The 21,900-nt window shown below is 52.6% G+C and overlaps 1 protein-coding gene across 9 annotated transcripts in view; it reads right to left on the bottom strand.

Moving 5' to 3' along the window:
* Nucleotides 1-4,521: 4,521 nt before the first annotated feature.
* The window catches only part of Tom1l2 (target of myb1 like 2 membrane trafficking protein), a 58,686-nt gene continuing 41,307 nt past the window's right edge, over nucleotides 4,522-21,900 (bottom strand). For 2 of the 9 annotated variants that reach the window (XM_046456707.1, XM_046456711.1), the window contains 6 exons: nucleotides 21,143-21,260; nucleotides 20,205-20,280; nucleotides 18,088-18,150; nucleotides 11,691-11,750; nucleotides 9,223-9,259; nucleotides 4,522-8,363 (listed from right to left, as the gene is read on the bottom strand). In XM_046456707.1, coding sequence (XP_046312663.1) covers nucleotides 8,215-8,363; nucleotides 9,223-9,259; nucleotides 11,691-11,750; nucleotides 18,088-18,150; nucleotides 20,205-20,280; nucleotides 21,143-21,260 — 503 coding nt within the window. In that variant the 3' untranslated portion in view covers nucleotides 4,522-8,214. Of the gene's footprint in view, nucleotides 8,364-9,222; nucleotides 9,260-11,690; nucleotides 11,751-13,293; nucleotides 13,414-13,480; nucleotides 13,565-18,087; nucleotides 18,151-20,204; nucleotides 20,281-21,142; nucleotides 21,261-21,900 lie in introns of all 9 variants that reach the window. The other 7 variants (XM_058583211.1, XM_058583212.1, XM_046456706.1 and 4 more) reach the window with 6 other exon arrangements.

The raw sequence follows: 21,900 nt of genomic DNA, 5'->3' as shown, positions 1-21,900 counted from the left end.
CAGTCTGGTGAACAAGTGCTCTCAGCCGGCAGGTTTGACCACGGTCTATAATCACTGAGCCATTGAGCATACTTATAGCGTGCAAATACATTCCTTGTATTAACCCGTTCATTCCCCCCAACAGCCTGAAGAGGACTGTCCCCATCCCATTTTACAGATGAGGTAACTGAGGCACAAGGAAGTGAAGCGACTTGCCCAGGGCCTCCCAGCTGTTGCCCTGATTTTGCCAGGACCCGGGATAGTCGGAAAGCCAGGCTTGAGGCACACGCGGCCAGGGCAGGTCAGCGGCTGCAGACCAGGGAGTAGGGGCGCGGAGCCAGGCGAGCCCCGCCCCCGCTGGCCGCCGCAGCCAATGGGGCGCTCGGCCCGGAATGGGGTGACGCGGCGTCAGCGCGTCCTCCCGGGAGCCGGGCCCTGGGTCACATGCGCCGTGTGCGTTGGACCCGGGGGCGGGGAAGGGCCGTCTCTGGCTGGCTGGGCGTTCTCCGCTTGACACCTGGCTGGGACTGAAGCCAGGTGCGCATCTTGGGCTCCCGAGCGAGCTGACCCTGGACGGCCCCGGCGGCCTTTTGCTGTCCGGACTGTGCGGGCGTGCAGGGAGCGTGGGGTTCCTCCCAGGTAACCCAGTCCGATCCCTTGCCTGACCTTGGTTTTATCAACTGGGACCCACTTCGTTCCCGAGGGTCGTACCAACTGGAAGGCAGCTGCTATGGGTTCCCAATCCTTTGGGGCACCTGCCAGGTATTGAGCGTGGGCAGAGCCCATAGGGTCAGTGGTGCGGAGCCATGCCCCAGGTGCCTACAGCAGGTTCGATTTGGAGGGGCCCGCGCCTTTGAGGGTTTACTAGGCTAGTAAGACTGCTCCTTCAGCCCCTGCCACTCTGCCTGGCCCCATTATTGACATTGCTGCAAGAGCTGAACTAGGATGTGCCTGGGTTATGTCCCCATCTCTAGGCAATGAGAAGAGAGACCAGAGTTCTCCTCCTTCCATCTCTCCATCTGTATATCATAGAGCCCGATGACCATGACATGGATGATTCTGGTCCTAGATGTGGCTTCATTCCAGTTGGCCTCTTCAGTGAGCTGGACAAATGATTTCTAGTCCTCTCAGCCTCCACGGCCACCTTTACCCATGGAGGCTTGGACCGTTGGTGGGCACTTCTTTTTTAAAAAATTTTTTTTTAATATTTATTTTTTAGTTTTTGGCGGACACAACATTTTTGTTTGTATGTGGTGCTGAGGATCGAACCCCGGGCCGCACACATGCCAGGCGAGTGTGCTACCGCTTGAGCCACATTCCCAGCCTGGTGGGCACTTCTAGCCACTTGATAGAGCCACAAAAGAGCTGGTTGAGCCCCAAAGCCTATTGCACAGTGAGGGTGAGGTTCACAGACTGAGAGGAGGGATGGGATCCCTATTCCTTGGGGCTACCTGGCTGTTTGGGGAAAGGCCAAGTGCATATTGAAGGGGAGTCACAGAATAGTGTGGGTCTAGTTGGTGGCAGGAAGGCACAGGACCTCAGGCATCATCTGACCCCCATCAGTCAAATACAGTCATAAGTGGGTTATGACTTTGAATTGTCAAAAGAAGGAAATTTCACCTCGTAGCTGGATTGCTGCCCTTTCTTTCTTTAGTGGAACTGTGGGTCAGCCTTGGACTTGACAGTTAGCTGCCTCATGAACCAGCTCTTTTCCCATGGTCCCTACCATTTCCTGGTGTCACACCCAGCCCACTTTCTCATTTATAAATGAAAGTAGGCACTGAATTTCTGGCCCACAACCCCATTTTACAGACAGGATAGTGAAGACCAGAGAGGAACAGTGATTTACCCAGCACCCCAGGCAAGCTGCTTTTAGAGTAGCAGCCTTAGAGTGAGGAGGAGATGGCCCCAGACATGGAGTCCACTCCACTTCCAGAAATATCCCAGACTGACTCCCTGGTGCAGAAAGTAGAGGTTTTGCTTCCTGAGATGATGAGGGCATGGCCTCAGAGGCCCTAGACAGGGCATTTGTGGGCCACCCAGAAAGCTCCAACAGGGTTCCCTCTGAAATACCTGGATAGACTCTCCGGGTGAGTCATGCCTATCCAACATGTCTGGGTTCTGTCTCCCTTCTAAAGACTTTTTCTTGGAGTACTGGGGATGGAGCCCAGAGGCACTCTACCACTGAGCTGCATCCCCAGCCCTTTTTTAGTTTTTGAGACAGGGTCTCGCTAAGTTGCCCAAGCTGGCCTCAAATTTGAGATCCTCCTGCCTTAGCCTCCTGAGTGGCTGGGGATTACAGGCGTGTGCCATTCCTTCCAGTCAGACAAAGACCCTTTTCTTGGAAAAGAGGTGAATGGGCAACGATTCCCTTCTCAGGTGCTCAGGCAGAGACGAGTGGGCAGATGGCCATGAGCTACTGCAGGATACCAGTGCACCTGCACTGCTCCCTTCCAGATTTCTGGAGAGGGAATCTATAGTGGGAAAGCAGCTCCTGTCCTCTCAGGGCTCCAATGACATGACTGGAAGCAACTGAGGACTGAGGAGGGAGCACTGAGAGATGAGTCCAGAAGTTTGTCTCTGTCCAAGTCTGTGTCCCCAGGAACATCACTCCCGCCTCTGGCCCTCTCCATTGACACCACAGTGACCATGTACTGTTCACGCCTACCCAGATTTCATCCTTTTTCTGCTAACAACCTGATTTTCAGGGTCAGTTCTTGGACTTTTATGGGAACTATTGGGAAAGAAGCATCTTCTGCCAGTAGGATGTCCGCCTCCAGCTGCAGGGAGCCTACAGTCAGCCACAGAGAAGAGCCAACCCAGAGAAAGCAGAGCCAAGACACACAGAGAGGCAGATTCCTGATCAAATCCATAAGCACCTGGATTCAGCTATTCCTGAAGCTGATATTCAGTTACTTAAACCAGTAAATTTTCTAATTAACCAATTTCTGCCACGACCAAAAAAGATCCCATATTTAATTTCTGAGAAATTTGGCCTGCAAACTCCCTTCATCATGGACAAAGAAGCCCTAATGCTGCTAAACATTTCCACATAACCCCCCGCCCCTTTTTTGGCATTGAAGATTGAACCCACGGGCGTTTTACCACTGATCCACATCCCCAGCCTTCTTTCATATTTTATATATAGACAGGGTCTCTATGAGTTGTAAAGTGCCTCGCTAAGGTGCTGAGGGTAGCATGGAACCCGTGATCCTCTTGTCTCAGCCTCCTGAGCCGCATGTGCCGCTGCCCCTCTTTTTTAGGAATAGCTACTACTGTATTTGGGGAAATTCACTTTAGTGAATGCTCACCAGGGATCATGGAGTCCCTCCCAGGAGGCTGGTCAGCGGAGTCAGTTGCATGAGTGCCCTCCCCTTCTTGCTGTTGGCCTACGGACTGAAGCGGCTCTTTGGCAGCTGAGTGTTCTGGGGCTCAGCTACTCCCAGAGGGCACAGCCTTACCTCCCTGCAGACCCTGGGAGAGGACTCTAGGGCTTCTGAGCTACAGATTGTCCTTGATTCTGGGAACCCAGCTCCCCAAGGGCAGGACTGGAGCCACCCTCCCTTTTCCTCCCTCCCCTTCAGCACCAACCTGGCAAAGAACAGGCTATCAGGGACATTGGCTGAAAGCACGAGTTGACCGGGTATCCTGGCAAGTCCAGGGTAGTGTCTCAGGTCTGACCTGCTCTCCACAGGCAGGGACATTGTTCAGGCCTCTTTCAGGGCCATAGTGCATGACTGTGGTGATGGCCGTACAACCCTGTGCCCTGTGCCCATACCCCAAACTACTCAATTGTACACTTTTAAGTGGGTAAATAGTGATGATTTTTAATTTAATTTTAGGTATTTTTTTATGGAACTAGGGGTTGAATCCAGGGGTTCTCTACTGCTGAATTACGTCCCCCAGCCCTTTTATTTATTTATTTATTTTTATATTTCAAAAGATGGTCTTGCTCAGTTGCAGAGGCTAGTCTCAAACTTGTGATCCTCCTGCCTCAGCCTCCCAAGTATCTCCCAAGTAAACAGTGCACTTAGCTGGTGATGTCAGTTTTATCTCAATAAAGCTGTTATTTAAAAAAAAAAAAAAGAGGTGAGGGGAAGAAAGATCTGTCTGCCCTGGAGCAGTGGCTCTTCAATTCAGTGCTGGGCATAGGCTCTGCCGAAGATTCTGATACCTGACCAAAAGCGGAGCCCAGCTGAGGTGGGCTCAGGGTGTGCCTCCAGCCTGCTTGCTCTGGGCAGGGGTGACTGGCCTCCCTGTGCAACTCTGGGACCTGGGGTAAGACACAGGAAGACCTATAGCACCTGGCCCTAGAGTTCTCAGGCAGGCTGTGACGGCTTTGTGGCTGCTACCATCAGTGGCTATCTGTGCTTAGTGCTTAGGGATTTTCGTGGCCCAGCAGCTGGGCAGCAGGGAAGAGGGACAGGGCATTCCTGGCTGCTCCCCCAGCACAGCCCTGTGGCAGCCTCTGATGAAAGGCAGGTGGTCTGACCTGGCAGGCCCCCCAGACAGTCAGAGCAAACGCCACAGAGGCCACCCAGGAACAGTTTGTTCAAGTATTTATTTATTGTGGATTACTTTACATGCAAGAACCCAAACTAGAGAGATGGTATCTGGAAGGAGAGCCAGTGGGGCAGGTGGATGCTCCAGTGTCCCTCTGAGACATTCGATCACTGACCCACCCTCCAGAACCAGCTCTGCCCACAGAAACACAGGACAGTGACAAGAACACCAGACTTCTGGAACGAGGGGACAAAGGACTCAACACATTCCTCTTCTGGAACAGTCACAAATTAAGTGCAAACTTCAGGAAATAAAGATCCATCCCCCATTCTCCAGGAGAACCTGGAGATTTGGGACACTGTGACAAAATCAGTCATGATGCAGCGGTTGACAGCTGCTCCGGAGTCTGGTGGCCACAGGGGAGCCTGGCCTGGATCCCCATGGACAGCAGGGCTGGAGACGGGCCTGGGAAAGGCAGGTACTACAGGGCCCGAGCATCTTTGGGGTGGGAACATTCCTTGGGTGAGGGAGAGTGGCTGTTTCCCTGTGTGGCTGAGCAGGAGGAGAAGCCCAGATATCTCATCAGCAGGCTGACAACAGACCATGGAGTCTCGCAGGCCCCATCTGGTAGTGCAAGAGGCTAAGAGTAAGCACTTCTCCCTGGGGCTCTTCCCCAGCTGCCAGGGGGTTGATCTGGCTCCTAGGAGGCCCATGGCCCACCCTGAACCATCCAGAACCACCCTGGGCTCCAGTTGGAGGGGCATTTGCAGTGACAGGGAGGAGGGACAGGAGTGGGGTATGGAGGAAGGCAGGAAGGGAGGAGGGACAGGAGCACTACAGCCGGGCCTGCAGAGCCCTGGCCATCACTCTGAGCTGAGAACACTACGGGGTGCCCAATTCTCACCTCCTAAGGGGCTGCAGTAACAGCACAGGCCCCAGGACCACTGGGTGGGAGAGAGGGAAGGACAGTGAGCCAAGGCACGGTCACTCACAGAGGGGCTGACAGACAGACGGGAGGACAGACATAGACAATCATTTTTCCCTCTGGCCTGGGCTGACAACAAGCCCTTTCACTTCTGAAACCCCGTGTCCCACGACTATTGATAAACAAGTTGGTCATTCTCAGTCTGGCCACAGTCCAGCTGCTGTGTGCCTGGGCAGGGACCACTCTGCAGCAGGCAGGCCAGAGCCTGCCACATGGGGGTCAAACTGCATATAGTGCCATTTACTGTTGCCCGCTGGCCAAAAAGGTAGGCAGGAGGAAACAGTTAGTCTTCACATCTCAGCACACAATAAGCACAAAAAAAGGTTAAACACATCCCCAAGAAAATATTTTGACAAAATAAATATTTTAACCTATAATCAGGTATAATTAGTGCTTATGAGGAATCCCAGCAATAATTTAGTGTAATTAAGTACATACTGTATCTGTGATTTCTAACACTTCTGGAGGCTGGTGGCTTGCTAGGGTCCAGCGTTCCCACCAGGGCTCTGCTCCCTGCCCTAAGCAGGTGGCCTCAGGACTGTGCTCCCCAGATGGCAGGGTAAGTGGGAGCCAGAGGTCTCAGATAACACCCCTGCAAGAGCTGAGCAGTGCGTCCTTCAGGGCACCCGCCTGTACACGCTCCCAGGGCAGGCCTCAGGCCTGTGTCCCCTCTGCTTACAGGAGGGACAGGCTGCCTCCTGACAGGATGCAGGAGCGGGAGATCTCTGAGTCACCAGCTCCAGGCCACAAAGGCAGGGGACCTTTGTCTGCAGGATAGAGGACTCCTGCTGGCCCACAGGGGTCCTTCACCAGCTGCTGCCACAGGGCTGCCAAACCTCTCCAACCTGTACCAACCAGCTGGAGCTGGATTTGGGGGACAGCTTTGGACATAGGACTTTGCTGGGGACCCCAGGATGGCATCTATCTTAGCCTCACTCACTTCAAAAAGAGCTCCCTCTTTCTCTCTACACCCTCCTCAAGGTAGGAGGCTGCTGGACCTGGCTGCCATCACCTGTGGCTCCGGCAGGCTGGCCAAGGTGGGCTCTGACCCCCAGACTGTTCCAAAGAGCTGAGACCTCTGGGCCACCCCAGTTACCTTCTCTTTAGCTTGACCCAAGCCAGCCTCCTTTTGAAGTTTTATACATAAGCAGGCCTCAGGAGCTCTGCCCTTGAGAGGTGCTGCGAGGGGCGTGTGCTGACCGATGGCCAGGGAGCAGAGAGTAGAAGAGGGACATGGGCTCCAAGGAGGAGAGGGCTGGGAGCTCTGAGGAGGGGCTTCCTGGGTGTCTCCACAGAACTAGGCTGAGCATGGGGTTCTGGGGTGGGGCTATTCCTGCTAGTACTCAGCAGGGCCCTTACTGCAGACCTGGCCCTAAATGCTTCCCAGAGCCTGGTCACTGTCCCTGTGCCTGTGCAGCTGGCCTCCTTTCCCTGCTGGGGCTGGTGCTCTGGCGGTGATAGGTGCATCCTCTGGGCCATCCTGTCAGATGGGAAGGAAAGGTTGTCAGCGGGACCAGGGCTTGGGTAGTGCTGTGAGTTCATGGCCAAGGGACACACCAGCAAGGGCACAGGACAGGAGCAGGTGTCACCAGCCCCCATTTGCTTAGCCCCAGGCTGTCAGCTTTCAAGGTCTGTTTGGGAGAGACTGCAAATTAGTGGCCGGGGGGACATGTGCAGTGGGAGGAAGTCAGCCTGTCAGGACAGCTTGGGGAGGAGGCCGAGGCCCATGCCAGGGACCTTCATGTTATTCTGGCCACTGGGTCATGTGGAACCTCCAGGCACTGTGCAGTGCTGTCTGCTGATGGCTCTGGAGGGAGGGTGTGGAGGTCACTACAGGCCAGGCCAGAGCCCCAAGCATGGAGTGTAGAAAACCCACGTAACTTCCAAGCAGTCAGAGCAGTGCCTCCTACAAGAGCCTCCTGCACACCCCGGAGCCAAAGTATGTGGGTGTGAGTGTGCAGGATATGCGGAGTGGGGGTCTGGTTTATGGTAATGCTACCTGATCAGCGTGCCACATGGCCATTTGTACAGGTTGCATGTTGCCCTCCTGACTTTGAGCCACAGGTCCTTCTGGGGCCAGTTAGAGCCAAGCTCAGCTGCTCAGCCAGCTGGGGCACAAGGCCTGGGCCAACAGGTGATTGATGGAGAGAGGGTCAAGGGCATGAAAGCCACATGTGGGTGCCCCATAGACCTGCTCTAAAGTGCCAAGGTGCCACAAGGTGACATACAGTCAAAGGACAGAGACTGAGCCTGTAAGTACAACCAACTGAGCCCTGCTCTTCCAGAAGCAGTGGCACAAAGCCCTTTCTGGAAGAGGGGGCAGCATGCCTGAGGGAAGCCACCGGGCCATGCAGAGGCAGGGCACATGTGGCAGGCGGAAGCCTGACCCTCTTCTCCATGGGCAGGTGATGGGGAGACAGTCCATGGGATCTGCTCAGGAACAGTGTCATGGGGGCTTCCCCCACTGGGGCCAGGCCACTGGCTCTTCCTGGGAGAACACACAGCCAGTTAGGGAAGCCTGGTAGGCGGGGAGCAGGGCCTCACTGCAGCCTCTGTCCCACCACTTGGAGAAAGAGTGGTGAAAGCTGGCCCTGACTAGGGGATGCCTGGGAACAAACAGTGGTGTTTCCATGGAGACACGGGTGTGCAAAGGAGCGGGTCAGGGGTGGGGAGGAGTGGCCAGTGCCCAGGGTCCACTGGGGGAGCAAGCGGTAACCTGCCATGGTGGAGGCAAACTGCAGAACAGCTCACAGGGCGAAGAGGGCATCCTCTGACCGCTCTGGCTTCTTCCGGCCAGAAGGGTTTGAGGCTGGGGTGGGGGCCTCCACGGGGGGTGAGGGGAGGTCAGGAACCATCTCAGCAGCTTTGGCTCTTTCTTCCAGGAACTTATCAAATTCTGTAATACAAACCAAGGCAAGGGCCTGGGTTGGTGGAGGGTATAGCCCACCTGTTCCCTAGAGTTCATTCCACTTCTCCCTGTAGGTGTCTCCCCACCTGCACCCCAATGCCTCCCAGCTTCAGCCTGCACGACACTGTGGGGCCACCAGCTGGGAGGGAAGGGGGACAGTAGGAGGAACAGCCAGAGCATGGGTGCTTCTAGGGACCAGCCCCAGGGATCCTCCCCACTCCCTTACCTGTTTCCCCCTCTGCCTTCTGTAAGACAAGTAGGGGTGGGAAGGGCTACATGCATTGCACTGTGGGGAAAGATGGGGAGAGGACTCCCTGAAGGCCTGTGAGCTGGAAAACAGCGCAGAGCACCTACCCTCCTAATCCTCACCTCCATCGGCACTGGGGGCAGGGCAGGCAGAATCAGTAAACTCCTCCTTAGACTTGGCAGAGAACACCTGCCCTACCTCACCAGAAACAGGAAGGGGCTAAAGAGCCACTAGGGAAGGGGGTCACCCAGCACAGAGGGCAGGTCTTTGAGGTGCTCTGCCTGGGCCATCTGACCACAGGAGCAGGGGCAAGAGGGGCATGGACTGGGTTGTGCCCCAGGAGGGTTGTGCCCACTGTTCACCAGCCCTGTGACCTTCTGAAAGTCATGTTCTTCCTGATCTCTGTTTCCCTTAAAGATGGGGAAAATGACACTCTCTGCATCTGCATGAGACTGGACTGGACCAAGCCCCCATGCAGGCAGTGGCTCAGGGCCTGGCACGCACAGGGACTCTGACAACAGAGGCTCATGGTGATTGTGCCAGAGCCTGGGGCAGGAACAACAGAGGATAGGGGGTTGCAAGGCCACTGGCTGGGCCTACCTTCACTTGTGACTCCCTCTTCCAGGTCATCGCCCTTCTGTGGGAAGAGCAGAGAGAGCAGCATTAGGGCTTGGTGGTCCCCACTTTGACTGCCCAGCCACCTCTGCCCACCTGTAGCCAAACCCAGGAGAGTACTGCCCAGGGCAGCCCAAGGGAAACTTTCTGATTTCCCTGTTTCCAGATTTCTATAATAGCAAAATACTGCTCTTTCTGAAGAAGCATTAAAAAAAAAAATGCAAAACCAAAAAGTTAAATAAATTGTAGGTTTTGATTTTCCAGAAGGGCCAGAAAGAAAAATCCAAAACTGGTGCAGGATGGGTCCTGGCCTGGGACAAGAAGGGCAGGCCCCACCCACTGACATCCTTTAGGCTCTGGGGAGAGACAGGGGTGGCCACAGGAGACTGAGCAGGAGGTGCACTGGAGTCCCCATATGTGCCCCTCTACACAGGGTACCCGCTGCCAGTGCAGGGGTTCTAGGAAGGCCCTGTCCATACCAACAGCTGGAAGCTGCACAGAGCCTGGATAGCCCCCGGCCTGGCACTCAGGAGGTGCTGTGGCCGTGGAGGCTATCCCCTGCAAAGTGTCCTGAAACCTCCTGGGGATTGCACAACCCTCTCCCCACGGCCCAGGTCCCATCCCAGCTGCTGGCTCTGAAGGGGCCGTGGAGGCTGTGCACACATGAAAACGGAAGCACATCACACTTGATTGTGTCTGGAGAACACTGCACATGCTAGGGCCTCATCAGGAAGGAGGCCAATGAAGAGTGAGAACCCTACCCTGGGTTAGGAGGCCTGGGTCCTTTCCCATTCCTGCCACTGACCTGTTCTGTAGCCTTGCTGGACAGGTCCCTTCCCCTCTCTGGACCTGGGGGTCCCCCTTGTAAGGGCCTTAGCCCTTCCTTCTTTGTTTCTGTGAGGGAAGGTATTTCTTTCCCAGGCATCCCCTTCAGAAAGATGTTGTGGGGCCTCTTCTTCCTCCCCTGGCCTGGGTGGCTGCCTCCCTTGGCAGTGTCTTGGAAAGCCTGGCCTCCCAGGGAGGAAGCAGTGAGAACCTCAATCTGAGGCCTGCTGTCCTCCTGTAGGAGGTGGCTGAGTCATCAGCCACGGCCACCAGGCTGACCCTGAGATTAAAGCAGCGAAGGGGTTATGCTGCTCTGGGGAGAAGATCCCCCAACAAGGAGACAGCCAGGAGGAAGAGATAAGGTCTCCAGGTCTACCAGAGTCCTGCCAGCCCATGACCCTGGGAAAGGCACTTCCCAGGGCTGCTGAGGAGGAAAGAGCTTTGTAGGGAACAAAGGGAGGGATCTGTTACCACTTTCAGATTCACAACAACCTCAGCTTCTCACTCTGTTTCATAGGTTGGAGACAATGGCTTTTGGGGGAGGGGTTCTTGTCATTTATTTATTTATTTATTTATATTTTTAGCTGTAGGTGGACACAGTACCTTTATTTTATTTATTTTAATGTGGTGCTGAGGATTGAATCCAGTGCCTCACATGTGCTAGGCCAGTGTTCTACCCCTGAGCTACAGCTGCAGCCCTAATTGGGGGAGGGGTTCTTTTAAATCCAAAATTCTAGAAGATATCTGGAAGGGGGATGATTGTCATTTTAAAACGACCCTATTCATCTGTGTGCATATTTCATAATTTAAGAAAAAAAATTAAAAAGGGCTGGGGATATAGCTCAGTGGGTAGATGGCTTGCCTTGCATGCCCAAGGCCCTGGGTTCAATCCCCAGCACCACACACACACAAAAAAAAAAAAAAAAAAAAAAAAAGAAAAAGAAATGAGGGCTGGGGCATAGCTTAGAGATACAATGTATGTTTAGCATGTACAAGGCCACGAATCCCAACCCAATACTGCCAAAATAAAAATAATAATGAAAAATAATAATAAAAAGGAAAATCCCCAAAACAAAACAAAAAATACTCCCTCAAAACTCCCCTCAGGGCTGGGGTTGGGGTTCAGGGGTGGAGTGCTTGCCTAGCATGTGTGAGGCACTGGGTTCAATCCTCAGCACCACATAAAAATATATGAAATAAAGATATTGTGTCCACCTACGACTAAAAAGTGTTAAAAAAACAAAAACAAAAACAAAAACTCCCCTCAGCATGCACACATTTTCGAAATTGAAAAAAAAACTGGGGAGGAGACAAGTGCCTGCCAGGAGCCGGCTGTTCTCATGTCGGGGTAGTGTGCCAGCTGGGAACCTGTTCACACTGCAGGACTGTGCCCTGAGCTGCTACCTATCGCGGCGGCTGCCCAGGCCTGGTGCTGGCTGTAGGTGCCACCCTGGCCTAGGTTATGTTGGAGAGCAAGCTAAGCTGAGATGAGTGGGGGCTACAGCACCCCGTGTACCCTGACCTCCCTCCTCCACCCACCCTGATGGTGGCGCAGCCCCTGAGGCCTGTCCTCAGAAGAGCCTCTGTCTGGCCACACCCCACACACAAAATAAAAAGTCGAGTCTCACCAGGTCCGTCCTGAGCCACACCTCAATGTCGTCCATAACAGAGGGCTGCGCAACGGGGATCTATGGAGGCGGCAAGCAGCGGGGCAGGCAGCCCCACACAGCCAGGCGAGAGAAGACAGAACACCGGAACAAAGTAAATCGTCAAAGCAACCCCAAACAAAACCAAAACATACACGAGGAAAAAAAAAACACAACTGGCATGGCACGCACGGGCAGCACAGGGCAGCCACATATGAAATGGCAGGTGAGGAAAGCAATGAGGTGGCAAATTATAAGAAGCAGGGCTGACTGGCAGGGGCCAGCGGCAGGGAAGGTGGCAGTACGCGTTCTTGAAATGGATAACTTTTTGACTACGGGTGTGTGCCCTTCAGTGGTAGGGGCTCTTGGACTTGGAATGCAGAGCACCTTGTGATCTCAGGAACGCGCTGGTGCTGCAGGTTGATTCTGAACTAACTGGCTGTAACTGCAGGAGAAATGACTGCTCTCCGTCAAGCCTGATCCAGGGAGTGACTTGTGGAGCCAGGAGTGGGTTCCTGATGCCACAGGGAGGTGTGTGGCAGCCTGACTGGAGCAGGACGCAGGGCAGGGCAGTTCTGTCCCAGGAGACACCTGGGGTGCCATCTACGCCGTGAAATGTGTTGCCGAATGCATCTGGGTGCATTCCTGAGTGGAAAGGGAGAGCAGGGGGGCGTGTGCTCCGTCAGCCTAGATGCGGCCTGGTTGACAGAAGTAAGCATGCTTTGCAACCAACAGAAATACAGTCCAAGCCAGAGCTTTGATGACAAAAGGGACCATGGAGCTTTAGTCTTCTTTGTGTCTCTTTATGGGGAAAAGAAATCACATAGCAGCCCTGAACTCAACAGCTTCCTTTAGTCTCATCCTTTCTTCATAGCTTTCAATGGCTGTCTGTGCTTCAGTAGTCAATGAAAAGAAGCTTGCTGAGGACTGGGGAGCAGAGCAGCCAGGGTGCCAGGGAGGTGACAGAGCTCCCCAAGAAACCTCACAGGTGCCCGAGCAGTCAGTAGGCCTGGGCCACCCAGGCCAAGGGCACTAAGGGCAGATTCTGAAAAATATGTGTGGCTAAAAATATTAAAGTTGTTGTCAGGTATGATGTGATAAGAAGAAGGTAACCTTTAACCCCCTAGAAGCCACGTTCATAAACATTGGCTCCCAGCCTAGACAAGTGGGGTGATGACCCTTAATCAGGGTAACCTGCCTCCTTATCTCCCTGGGCCTGGGCAGTACTCTCCAGGGGGCTCATTTGCCAGCTCACTCTTTTTAGAAAAAAAACATCAGCACTATGTCTACAGCTGGCTACACCCCAATGTCATGATCCAGAGTTAGAATAAAGTTAAAATAAGCAATAGGAGGACTGCTTCAGCATTAACCAAGTCTAAAAACTAACATAGCAAAGGAAAAGAATAAAGAACTTGTATCACTAGCTCTGATGTGACAATTCCAGTCCCAGAGGCTGATACCTGTTGCCTTTTGGGGAGCTGGGTACATACTGAGCAGGTGTCTGCAATGTCATGGGAGTGCTTCACTCCCTCCCCCAGTGAGCCTGGCTGACCCCATGAGCATCTTCAGAAAGGCAAGAGCTAACCTCTGACCACAGTAGGGAGTTTCTCTCTATGTTGCCATGTTGGTCCTTAGACTTACTTGGGGACTTCAGATTGTTGAACTGAAAAAATTCCAGAGCATTCTTACCACCCTGACATGAATCCTAGGGACAGAAAACATGTGATTACTCACTTGGGGTGGGGGCATGAATGCCTAAGGTGGGCACCCACCTTCCCCATCAAAGAGCAGCAGGGCCCAGCAGGTGCCACCTGCAATGTGACGCTGGCTGGTAGGCCTTCTGCCTTGATATGTTCCTGGAACAGGAGATGCCAAATTTTCATGATCTGGATGCCTGTAAGTCAGAATATCTGGCTCGGGGAGGACACATGCCATGCCAAGTCCCCAGTAAAGTCAGCAGCTTCCCCAAAGAGAAAATCAACCTACAACAGCTACCAGAGCACACACGGGCACTTTTATATATGTATCTAGCCTCAATCCACCTAGAAGAAACTGAGGCTTCATGGACTGAGCTTTTTTTCATTTTCTTCCTTCCTTGTGCTGAGAATGGAACCCAGGGCCTCATACCTAAAGCTAGGCAAACATTCTACCACTGAAACTTTTCAATATTTTGCCAAAGCTTGGAAAAAGCCATTTAGAGTCATGGGCCTAGCTGGGTATAGTGGCACTTGTCTATAATCCCAGCAACTCAGGAGGCTGAGGTAGGAGGATCTCAAGTTTGAGGCCAGCCTGGGCAATTCAGCAAGAACCTGTCTCAAAATAAGAAATAAAAAGGGCTGGGGACATAGTACAGTGGTAGAGTACCCCTGGGTTCAATTCTTAGCACTGCCAAAAAAAAAAAAAAAAAGTCATTGGCCTAAAATATTTTTTCTTATAGTTTTTGTTGTTTTTGTTGTTATTGTTGTTACTACTAGTAAAACATAGAGAGCAGGGGGTGTAGCTCAGTGGTACAACACCTGTCTCCGCACACGTGAGGCCCTGGGTTCTATTCCTAGACCAGTAAAAATAAATCCATTGAGCTTTGGGTCATGTTACAATTTTCTTTGAGGATTAATTTTGAGAGCCAGTACACTCAGAAAATAAATGCTGACATCTGAGAAATTCCTCATCCCTTAAAAAAAAATTCCTCACAAGCTGGATCATGGGGATCCTGCTGTTTCCTTTTCTAGATATGTCTGAGGGAGTCAGATGTGTGTCTATAGAATGGTGGCCTCCAGACCAAATCCTAGGAGCCTGAGCAGGAAAGTGTGGGCAGCAGGTAGGGCTGGGCTCCCAGCTGGGCTGCAGACCTTTCTGGTATCTGGTCGGGGGAGTCTCTTTGGACCTGTTTCTTCAGCCTTTTCTTTTTTTCTTTTTGTACCAGGTATGGAACCAGGGGCACTTAACCACTGAGCCACAACTCTAGCCCTTTTTAGTTTTTGAGACAGGGTCTCCCTAAGCTGCTTAGGGTCTCACTAAGTTGCTGAGGCTGGCCTTGAATTTGCGATCCTCCTACCTCAACCTATAGAGTTGCTGGGATTACATGCATGTGCCACCATACCTGGCTTATTCTGTCCTAAGAAGACTCAGAAGTTTGGGTGGGGAGGTCAAAGTAAGGGCTTGGGCAAAGCATGGCCTCAGCTGCTTCACCTGAGAAATAGGGTGACTGCCAGGTGGTACTTGGTTTTCAACACTCATGACTCGGGAACTCCTACATTCCAGATTGGCCTTTTATTTTCTAATTCAGACATCCAGGGAGGTTGGATTATCAGGAATGACTGTACAGTGAAAGGCACTGGGCCTCAGAGCATGAAGCACCGAGGGGCCAGGTGTTGTTTATCAGTGAGATTACTTAATGTAAGGCAGGGGTTGACTTTGTGTTTGGAAGCAAAACATTAGCTATCTAAACTAAGCAGCTCCAGTACTCCAACAGGGCCAAGGTCCTGTAGGTGCTATCGCCCCCAGACTAAACAGTATACTGTCAAGAAAATATGAACTCCAGAGGTTGACAGGGAGAGGAAGCTGCCGACATAAGGCTGGTGTGTGTGTGTGGCGGGGGTATGACGAGGGAAGAAGCACTGCACCAAGTCTTAGGGGATTCTGTGTCTCTGCCCTGTGGCTTCACTCATGTCACCAGGTCCCTGGGAGGCCTCACCATCTGTCAAATGGGGGGCTGGCCCAGGAGGTCCCTAAGAAGACTGTTAGCTCTTAAAAGGCCATGGTTTTAGCATCTTCTTGGTCTGATCCAAGGGGTCTGAAGAAGAGCGTGCACTAAACAAGGGAGACAGAGAGGAAGGAAAGACTACACAGAAAAGAAAAAGAAAAAAAAAAAAAAACCAAAGGAGCTACCCCAGGACATCCTCCCACAGAGACCAAGACCTTTGTTAAGCTAACCCCTGTGAGGACTGGCAGGCTGGGCTGGCAGGGCCAAGGCACTGCTTATGCCAGTCCTGCCAGTCTTCAGAGTCTGAAGAGAAAAGGCATCTGGGGTGCCAGGGCAGGAGGTTTGAATCTGAACAGTGGACGGGCTGTCCTGTGTGGGCTAACTCTCATCTGGAGCTGAAGGAAGAGGCAGCTCTTCTTTAGGAGTCAGAGAAGGAGGAGAGGTGTTCCCAACTGCTTAGCTACAGTCAGCACTCTGTAACCTCTGGTGTGCTGTATCTGGGGGTCTCCCAGGGCTACTGATCATCTGTCCTGAGTGGGAGGAGCCTTGAGGGCTCCAATCCCAAGGTAGGCTTCTGCAACAGCAGTCTCTTTTTAACTAACCTGCTTCTGGACTTGCTCTGACTTATATTTATTCACACCAGGGCATCTTCCTGGCTACAAGCTGCAAATGGGAGACATCCCTAGCTGATCACCAGCCAGGCAAAGCAGAAAGATGCAAGGACCCAGGGGCAGGGGAAAGGGGAGGGAGCCCTGGCTCATGCCAGAGCTCATTTCTTTTCAACTGGCAATGAATCTGGCATGGTTAACTAACTTTTTTGTTGGAAATCCCTACACCTGAAGTCCCAGGAGAGAGAGGCCCTGGTGAGGCTCTCCTTTGCAGCTTCTCATAGTCCCAAGACCACAAAGAGACCTACCCACCCAACTTTCAATGCAACAGGAGCAAGTCTGCAGCTCAGGTGTGCTACTTCCAGAGGAGCTGTGAGACTCTCCCCACAACACTGCAACCAAAAGGAATGGGAGGAATAGTCAGAAAAGCCTCGAGTCAAACTCAATAGTACAAAAAGTTTCCATGTAAAGAATTTGTACTTAGAAGGTTTGGAAAGACTCAGAGTTTCTACACTATGTGGAATAAGGCAAAGCAATTAATATACATTGTTTTAAAGGGAAAAAAATAACTGCAGGCAGGCAGGTAAGACACCAGGTTAGCTGTTAGTTGGGTTTGCTTCTGGGAAGTCAGAAACTGGAGCTCTATATGGGGACAGGGCAGAGGCAGGCACCACGGCCAGCTGCCAAGGACATAGTCAGGGTAGTTTGGGAGGGCAGTATCCTTTTTTGCAGGATTAGTAGGCACAAGGGCACATGAGCTCGATCTTCCCAATTTGGACAATGGAATAGATATGGTCTTCTAGGAAGCCTGGGCCCCCATGTGACCCAGAGCTCAGCCTGTCCCTAAAGAAGCAAATGAGGCCAGACCAGCCCATCTCTAGGAATGGCCTTGGAGGTTGATGCAGGAATTGCCTACTCACTCAGGGAAGGAGTGGATGGTGGCTGTGCACACATCACAGCCCAAGCTCACACCCATGGCTCTTTGTGGCCTCCTGCCTGGCCCAAGTCTATGCTCAGGCAGATATTCCACGCTGCCTGCAATCTGGAACCTGCTGATCCTGTCTGGGCCCCTCCCCTGGTGAAAGGCTGGCCTGTTGCACAGGGTGGCCATGCACCTTCCCCACGCCAACCAGCTTTCCTTCTCTACCTTCTCTCCTCTGGCCCCACCACATGGACCCAGCTTTAGCCACTATATTGGAAGTGAAATGGTCACACTGAGGCAAGTGGCCTGAAATGAGGTCACCCTCTCTCCATGCCCCAGAAAAGCTCTACTACATGAGAACGGTGTTTATTTATTTTTTGTACTGGAGATTGAACTCAGGGGCACTCTACCCCTGAGCTTCATCCCCAGCACTTTTCATTTTTTATTTAGAGATGAGCCTCACTAAGATGCTGAGGCTGGCGTTGAACTTATTATCCTCCTGCCTCAGCCTCCTGAGTTGCTGAGATTACAGGCATGTGCCACTGTACCCAGCCTAACTGTTTTTATATTAAGCTCCCCATAACGTTATTTTCTTTTCACTCTGTTCCACTGGGTGCATTTCTGTGTGAGGTCTCAAGTTCTTTGGGGAAACTTGGAGGACGTAAATAACTATATCATACAAGTCCACCGAATCTAGGCCTGCCAGATTTCCAGGCGCTAGACTCTAGCAGGGCCTTCTCTGAAGGGCCAGATGCATCAGGTCTGCTCCTTCAGAACCAGCTCCTCCTAAGCAAAGTCCACGGTGACTTGTGCTCATCTTGGAAAAATGAATACTGCCAAGAGCTCCAGAGACAAAGGAAGGAAAAGCCCTCCCCTCACTCCTGCTACTGTCACAGACCCAGAAGGCCCAGGGACATGGGCCTCAGCAGAGAACCAGAGAAGGTACTTCTGGGACTGGAGGTCTGTGGTCTAAGGAGATTAGACAAAGACAGGAGGGGAAATTTGGCACCCCCGTCTGAAGGAGCGAGCATGGCCCTGTCCTGTTGGATCACAAGGGGCCTGCAGGTGGCAAGAGGAAGGCATTGACTGTTACACAGGTAAAGGGCTGGGGTGGACAGCGGACTCGGCTCAGTTGTGGCTCCTCACCATTCCTTGGGTCATGAGCCAGCTGTCTATGGGCTCCAGGTCAGAGTCCCCACCTTTCCCTCTCTGCTGGGCCGAGGACAGAAAAGTCCCAGAAAGAAAAGTCATGGCAAGCCCCATGATAAAGAAGTCAGATAAAGAAGTCACAGTACATATTATGGAAACAGGAAAGTCACTGCTCAGATTTGATTGTCATATAAGGAAATATGACCTGATACCCCCAATCCCCATCTCTGGCATGTCCCTCTTACCTGCCTGGAAGAGAAAAGAAAAGTTTAGTAGCCATGAATCCCAACAGGATTACAAATACTCATGCCAACTACTCCTGGGCACTTGGAAAATCCCTGTGAGCCCTACTGCCTTTTTTAAATGATAAAAACATTTAAAGGGAGACACTGAATGATGAGGTCTTACTTATGGTGGCATGGCTGCACAACATTCTTCCCATCTTCATTGTGTTCTGCATTTCTCCCTTGGCCCAGTTTTTATTTCTAAGACAACATGGCCTAGGATGGGACAAGGTAGCCTGCGGTGATGTGTGTGAACACACAGTGCCAACATGTGCCCTGCTGCCCTGTCACTGAGGCTGAGCCTTGCCCCAGTGAGCAGTAAGCATGAAAAGCAGTCTGCCTACCACCACGTGGAAAAGGCGTGAGTCATCAAGACCTTTGAAAACAGGGAGTCGGTCCAAGCCCCGCACACCCAGAGGGTGAAGGGCAAGAGGGTGGGGAGTCACCCCCATCTTCTGGACTCAGACTCAGGCCCAGGGAATTGCTAAAAGCAGGGGTGTGCAGGACGCTTGCTGCCATGGACTGGGCAGGCCCTGGAACTAGAGCTGAGGAAACAGGCATGGTCAGACAGGGAGGCACCCCCCCGCCCCCCACCCAGGAAGGATGACAAAAGGCCTCCAGCCTGGTTTTCTAGTGCCCTGCCTGGATTAGGTTAGGAGGATGTGAGGGGAACTGAGAAAGAACCACCACCACTGCATGGATTGGGGGTATCTTAAGGGTTGGGTGGCTTCTGTGAGAGGGAAGGGTGTTGAGAATCTGAGGCAGCCAGCTGGCTCTTCTTCGCCCCCTTGTGGCCAGTGCAGAGGGACACATGTCTTCAGATAAAGTTGGCTGGGCCAGCTGGGAGGAATCCCTTCCCCTAAGGGACAAATATAGATGCCAGGCAGCTGCCATGCTGCCTGACTGGGCCCATTTGGACAGCGGTTGCAGGAGGCTAAGAACTGGCACTTGAGAAGCAAAGAGCCTTTTGCAAACCTTGCTGTCCAGTGGATGGGTGGGCACTGCCCCCTTTTAGCCCAGCTGGGGACCCTGACAGGAGTTCCAGCTGTTATAGGCAGATGTCCCAAGAGCCCTCCTCCTTCCTCTCCCTGTAAATGGCATGCATTCACACACATTTCTTAGCCAGGCTCAAAAGAGAAAAATCTCTGGAGAAGCATTAGACATAAATCCTTTCCCCTTCAGTAATCTGAAATCTTACAGGGCTCATGCAAATGTTATGCTGCACTTCAAAGTGCCTCCTCTGTCTCCGGCTCTGCTCCTCCCAAACCCAGAGCTTTCCTGGAAACCCTCCCAAACATTCCTGACCCTCTAGTTCTCCATTTAATTCCTGAACCTCAAATGCTAGCACTGCTTGTCCAGGGTAGCTACCAGTGGTCACCAGAGGGGTGGCCTAGATTAGTATTTACCTTCCACAAAAGGGCCGTTATTTTGGCAGCACATCTCCCACCCCAGGAACCATAACACGAAGGGAGAGGCCTGTACTCCAAGCACTTGGGTCACCTCAGTAGAAGGAACAGGCTCTGGAGTCGGACATTCCTAGGATGGGGATGGCTATGTGCAGCCCGCACTCTGGGTGTCCTTTGGCTCATCTCCCACCTCCCTGGGCCTGTTTCCTCTTCAGTATCATGAGTATAATGGGAGCGTCACTTCACAGGGCGAGGAAACACTAATGAGGCACTGCCTGGTGGCACACAGGTTCCTTGGGTCTCTCCCCCAGTGCGTCCCTGCTATTTACACAAGCCAATTTCTGCTGAATTGATCATCCAGCTTTACCAAAATGTCAACTTTCCCTCTAGAAGGCTGGACAGAAAAACAGAGTTGAAGACCTACCACTTCTGAGCTCTGTTTCCGACTGTCTAGTGCAGAAGCGAGTCCTCCGACAGCCTGGGGATCCTCATAGGTGACCCTGGGGATGAAGTAGCACAAGCACAGTGAGTTCCCCCAGGAGTTGTGGAGGCAGGGCGGTGATCTTCAATCACTTTCCATCCCACAGCACCTTCCTCAGGTGTGACCCTGGCTTTGAGCAGAGGTTGAGGGTTCATGTCCGACTCCCTGCAGCTGGAGTGAGCAAGCTTAGCTCCAGCTCATAAACTCCTCTGGGACCTGGAAGACTGTGCATTTCAACATCCTTCTCCTGAATAACACTGGGGCCTCTCTGAAGCTTAGTGGCAGGATGTCAGAGTGCTCTAAAACTCCTCAGGAGGGGCTAGGTAGAGACAAAGCAATATTAGCTCTTATTTTATAAGCAGCAGTCTGCCTTTAAGCTAAAAAGAAGGCTCAAAGCATGTTCCCTGCCTCCCTGAGATGCAGGGGGTTGTCTATTTTGGAACCAACTCCCCCAATTCCATATGGCTCATTCTTGCCAGAGCTGCTGTCGGAGAAGACTCTGCCCTGATGGCTTTTTTTAGGCAGTTAAATCTCCCTGCTAGGAACCGTTTTGGTCCCGGCCTGGCTGTCCCCTCCTGTGTCCAGGCTTCCCTTGAGACAGCTGGGGGAGATGGTGTCTGCAAGAAAGAAGAGTAGACTTCTGTGACTGACAGGAGAAATGACACTACAGTCAACCCCAAGGGCCGGAGAGAGTGGGGGGTGCTGGCATTCACCAGTATCTGCGGTGAATGCCAAGTCCCCACGGCTATATTTTAAAGTTCCTGGCAGTCTCGAATCTGGTACACAAAAGGCTTCTTTGTGTTGGCCTGTGATCAGGCCTGGGTCAGCTCCCCCTCACCCCCTGACATCTTTGGAGAGCCACTGGAAGGGGCCCCACGTACGTCTTGCGTTGCTCTGCCAAGGAGTTCCCTCTAGTCTGGGCAAACATGTCAAAGCCGTCACGAGGGTTACACTGCTGGAGTGAACTGAGGGTGCCACTGACGCTCTCTGTCCCCAAGTCTATGACAACAAAACAAACAAGAGGCAGATGAGAACAGCATGTGGACTATGGACCTGAGGGGGCCTCAAAGCCAGAGGGCCAGGAGAAGGGTTTGTGGGGGGATGGGACTGTTCTTAGCACTGCCAGTAAGTCATGTGCAGGAGGATCGAGGGCTGCACTTACACCCAGGCTGCTCAAGGAGGAAGGAGGTGTCATGAACAGCAGGGAGACTGCTGGTGGCGAGACTGCAGTGACCCAGCTAGCGCCCTTCTCAGAGTGCTCCTTATTTATTCAGTAGGGATCTGGACTAGTTACTCATTTGGCAGGTATTTCTTAGGTCCCCACAGGTCGAAAGCCAGATCTCAAGGGGACCTAATAGGACCTGACTTGGTCCTGGCCTCAAGAAGCTCAACCAGTAGATGGGAAAGGGACAGAAAGCCCAAGTGCTTGGTTTGAGATAGTGAGAGGCACTCAAAACCAACGTAAGGGTGGGTCTTAGAGGATGAGCAGGGCTGCAGTAGGGGGAGAAGGAGAAGGTGAGACTTTGTGAAGTGTCTGCACTTGTGGGAAAGAGGGGTAGAGGAGGAGGCTGGGGGACAGGTGAGAGACGGGCAGAACAAGCCTCAAATGCCCAGTAAAGGGTGATTGGGGAAATGATGG

The sequence above is a fragment of the Marmota monax genome, unplaced genomic scaffold, assembly GCF_021218885.2.
Source record: "Marmota monax isolate L192 unplaced genomic scaffold, Marmota_monax_Labrador192_F-V1.1 WCK01_AAM20220418_F8-fsc00291, whole genome shotgun sequence".
NCBI classification, from domain to species: Eukaryota; Metazoa; Chordata; class Mammalia; order Rodentia; family Sciuridae; genus Marmota; species Marmota monax.
Note: the sequence above shows the minus strand (reverse complement) of the source record. Positions and strands in the feature narration are given on the sequence as shown.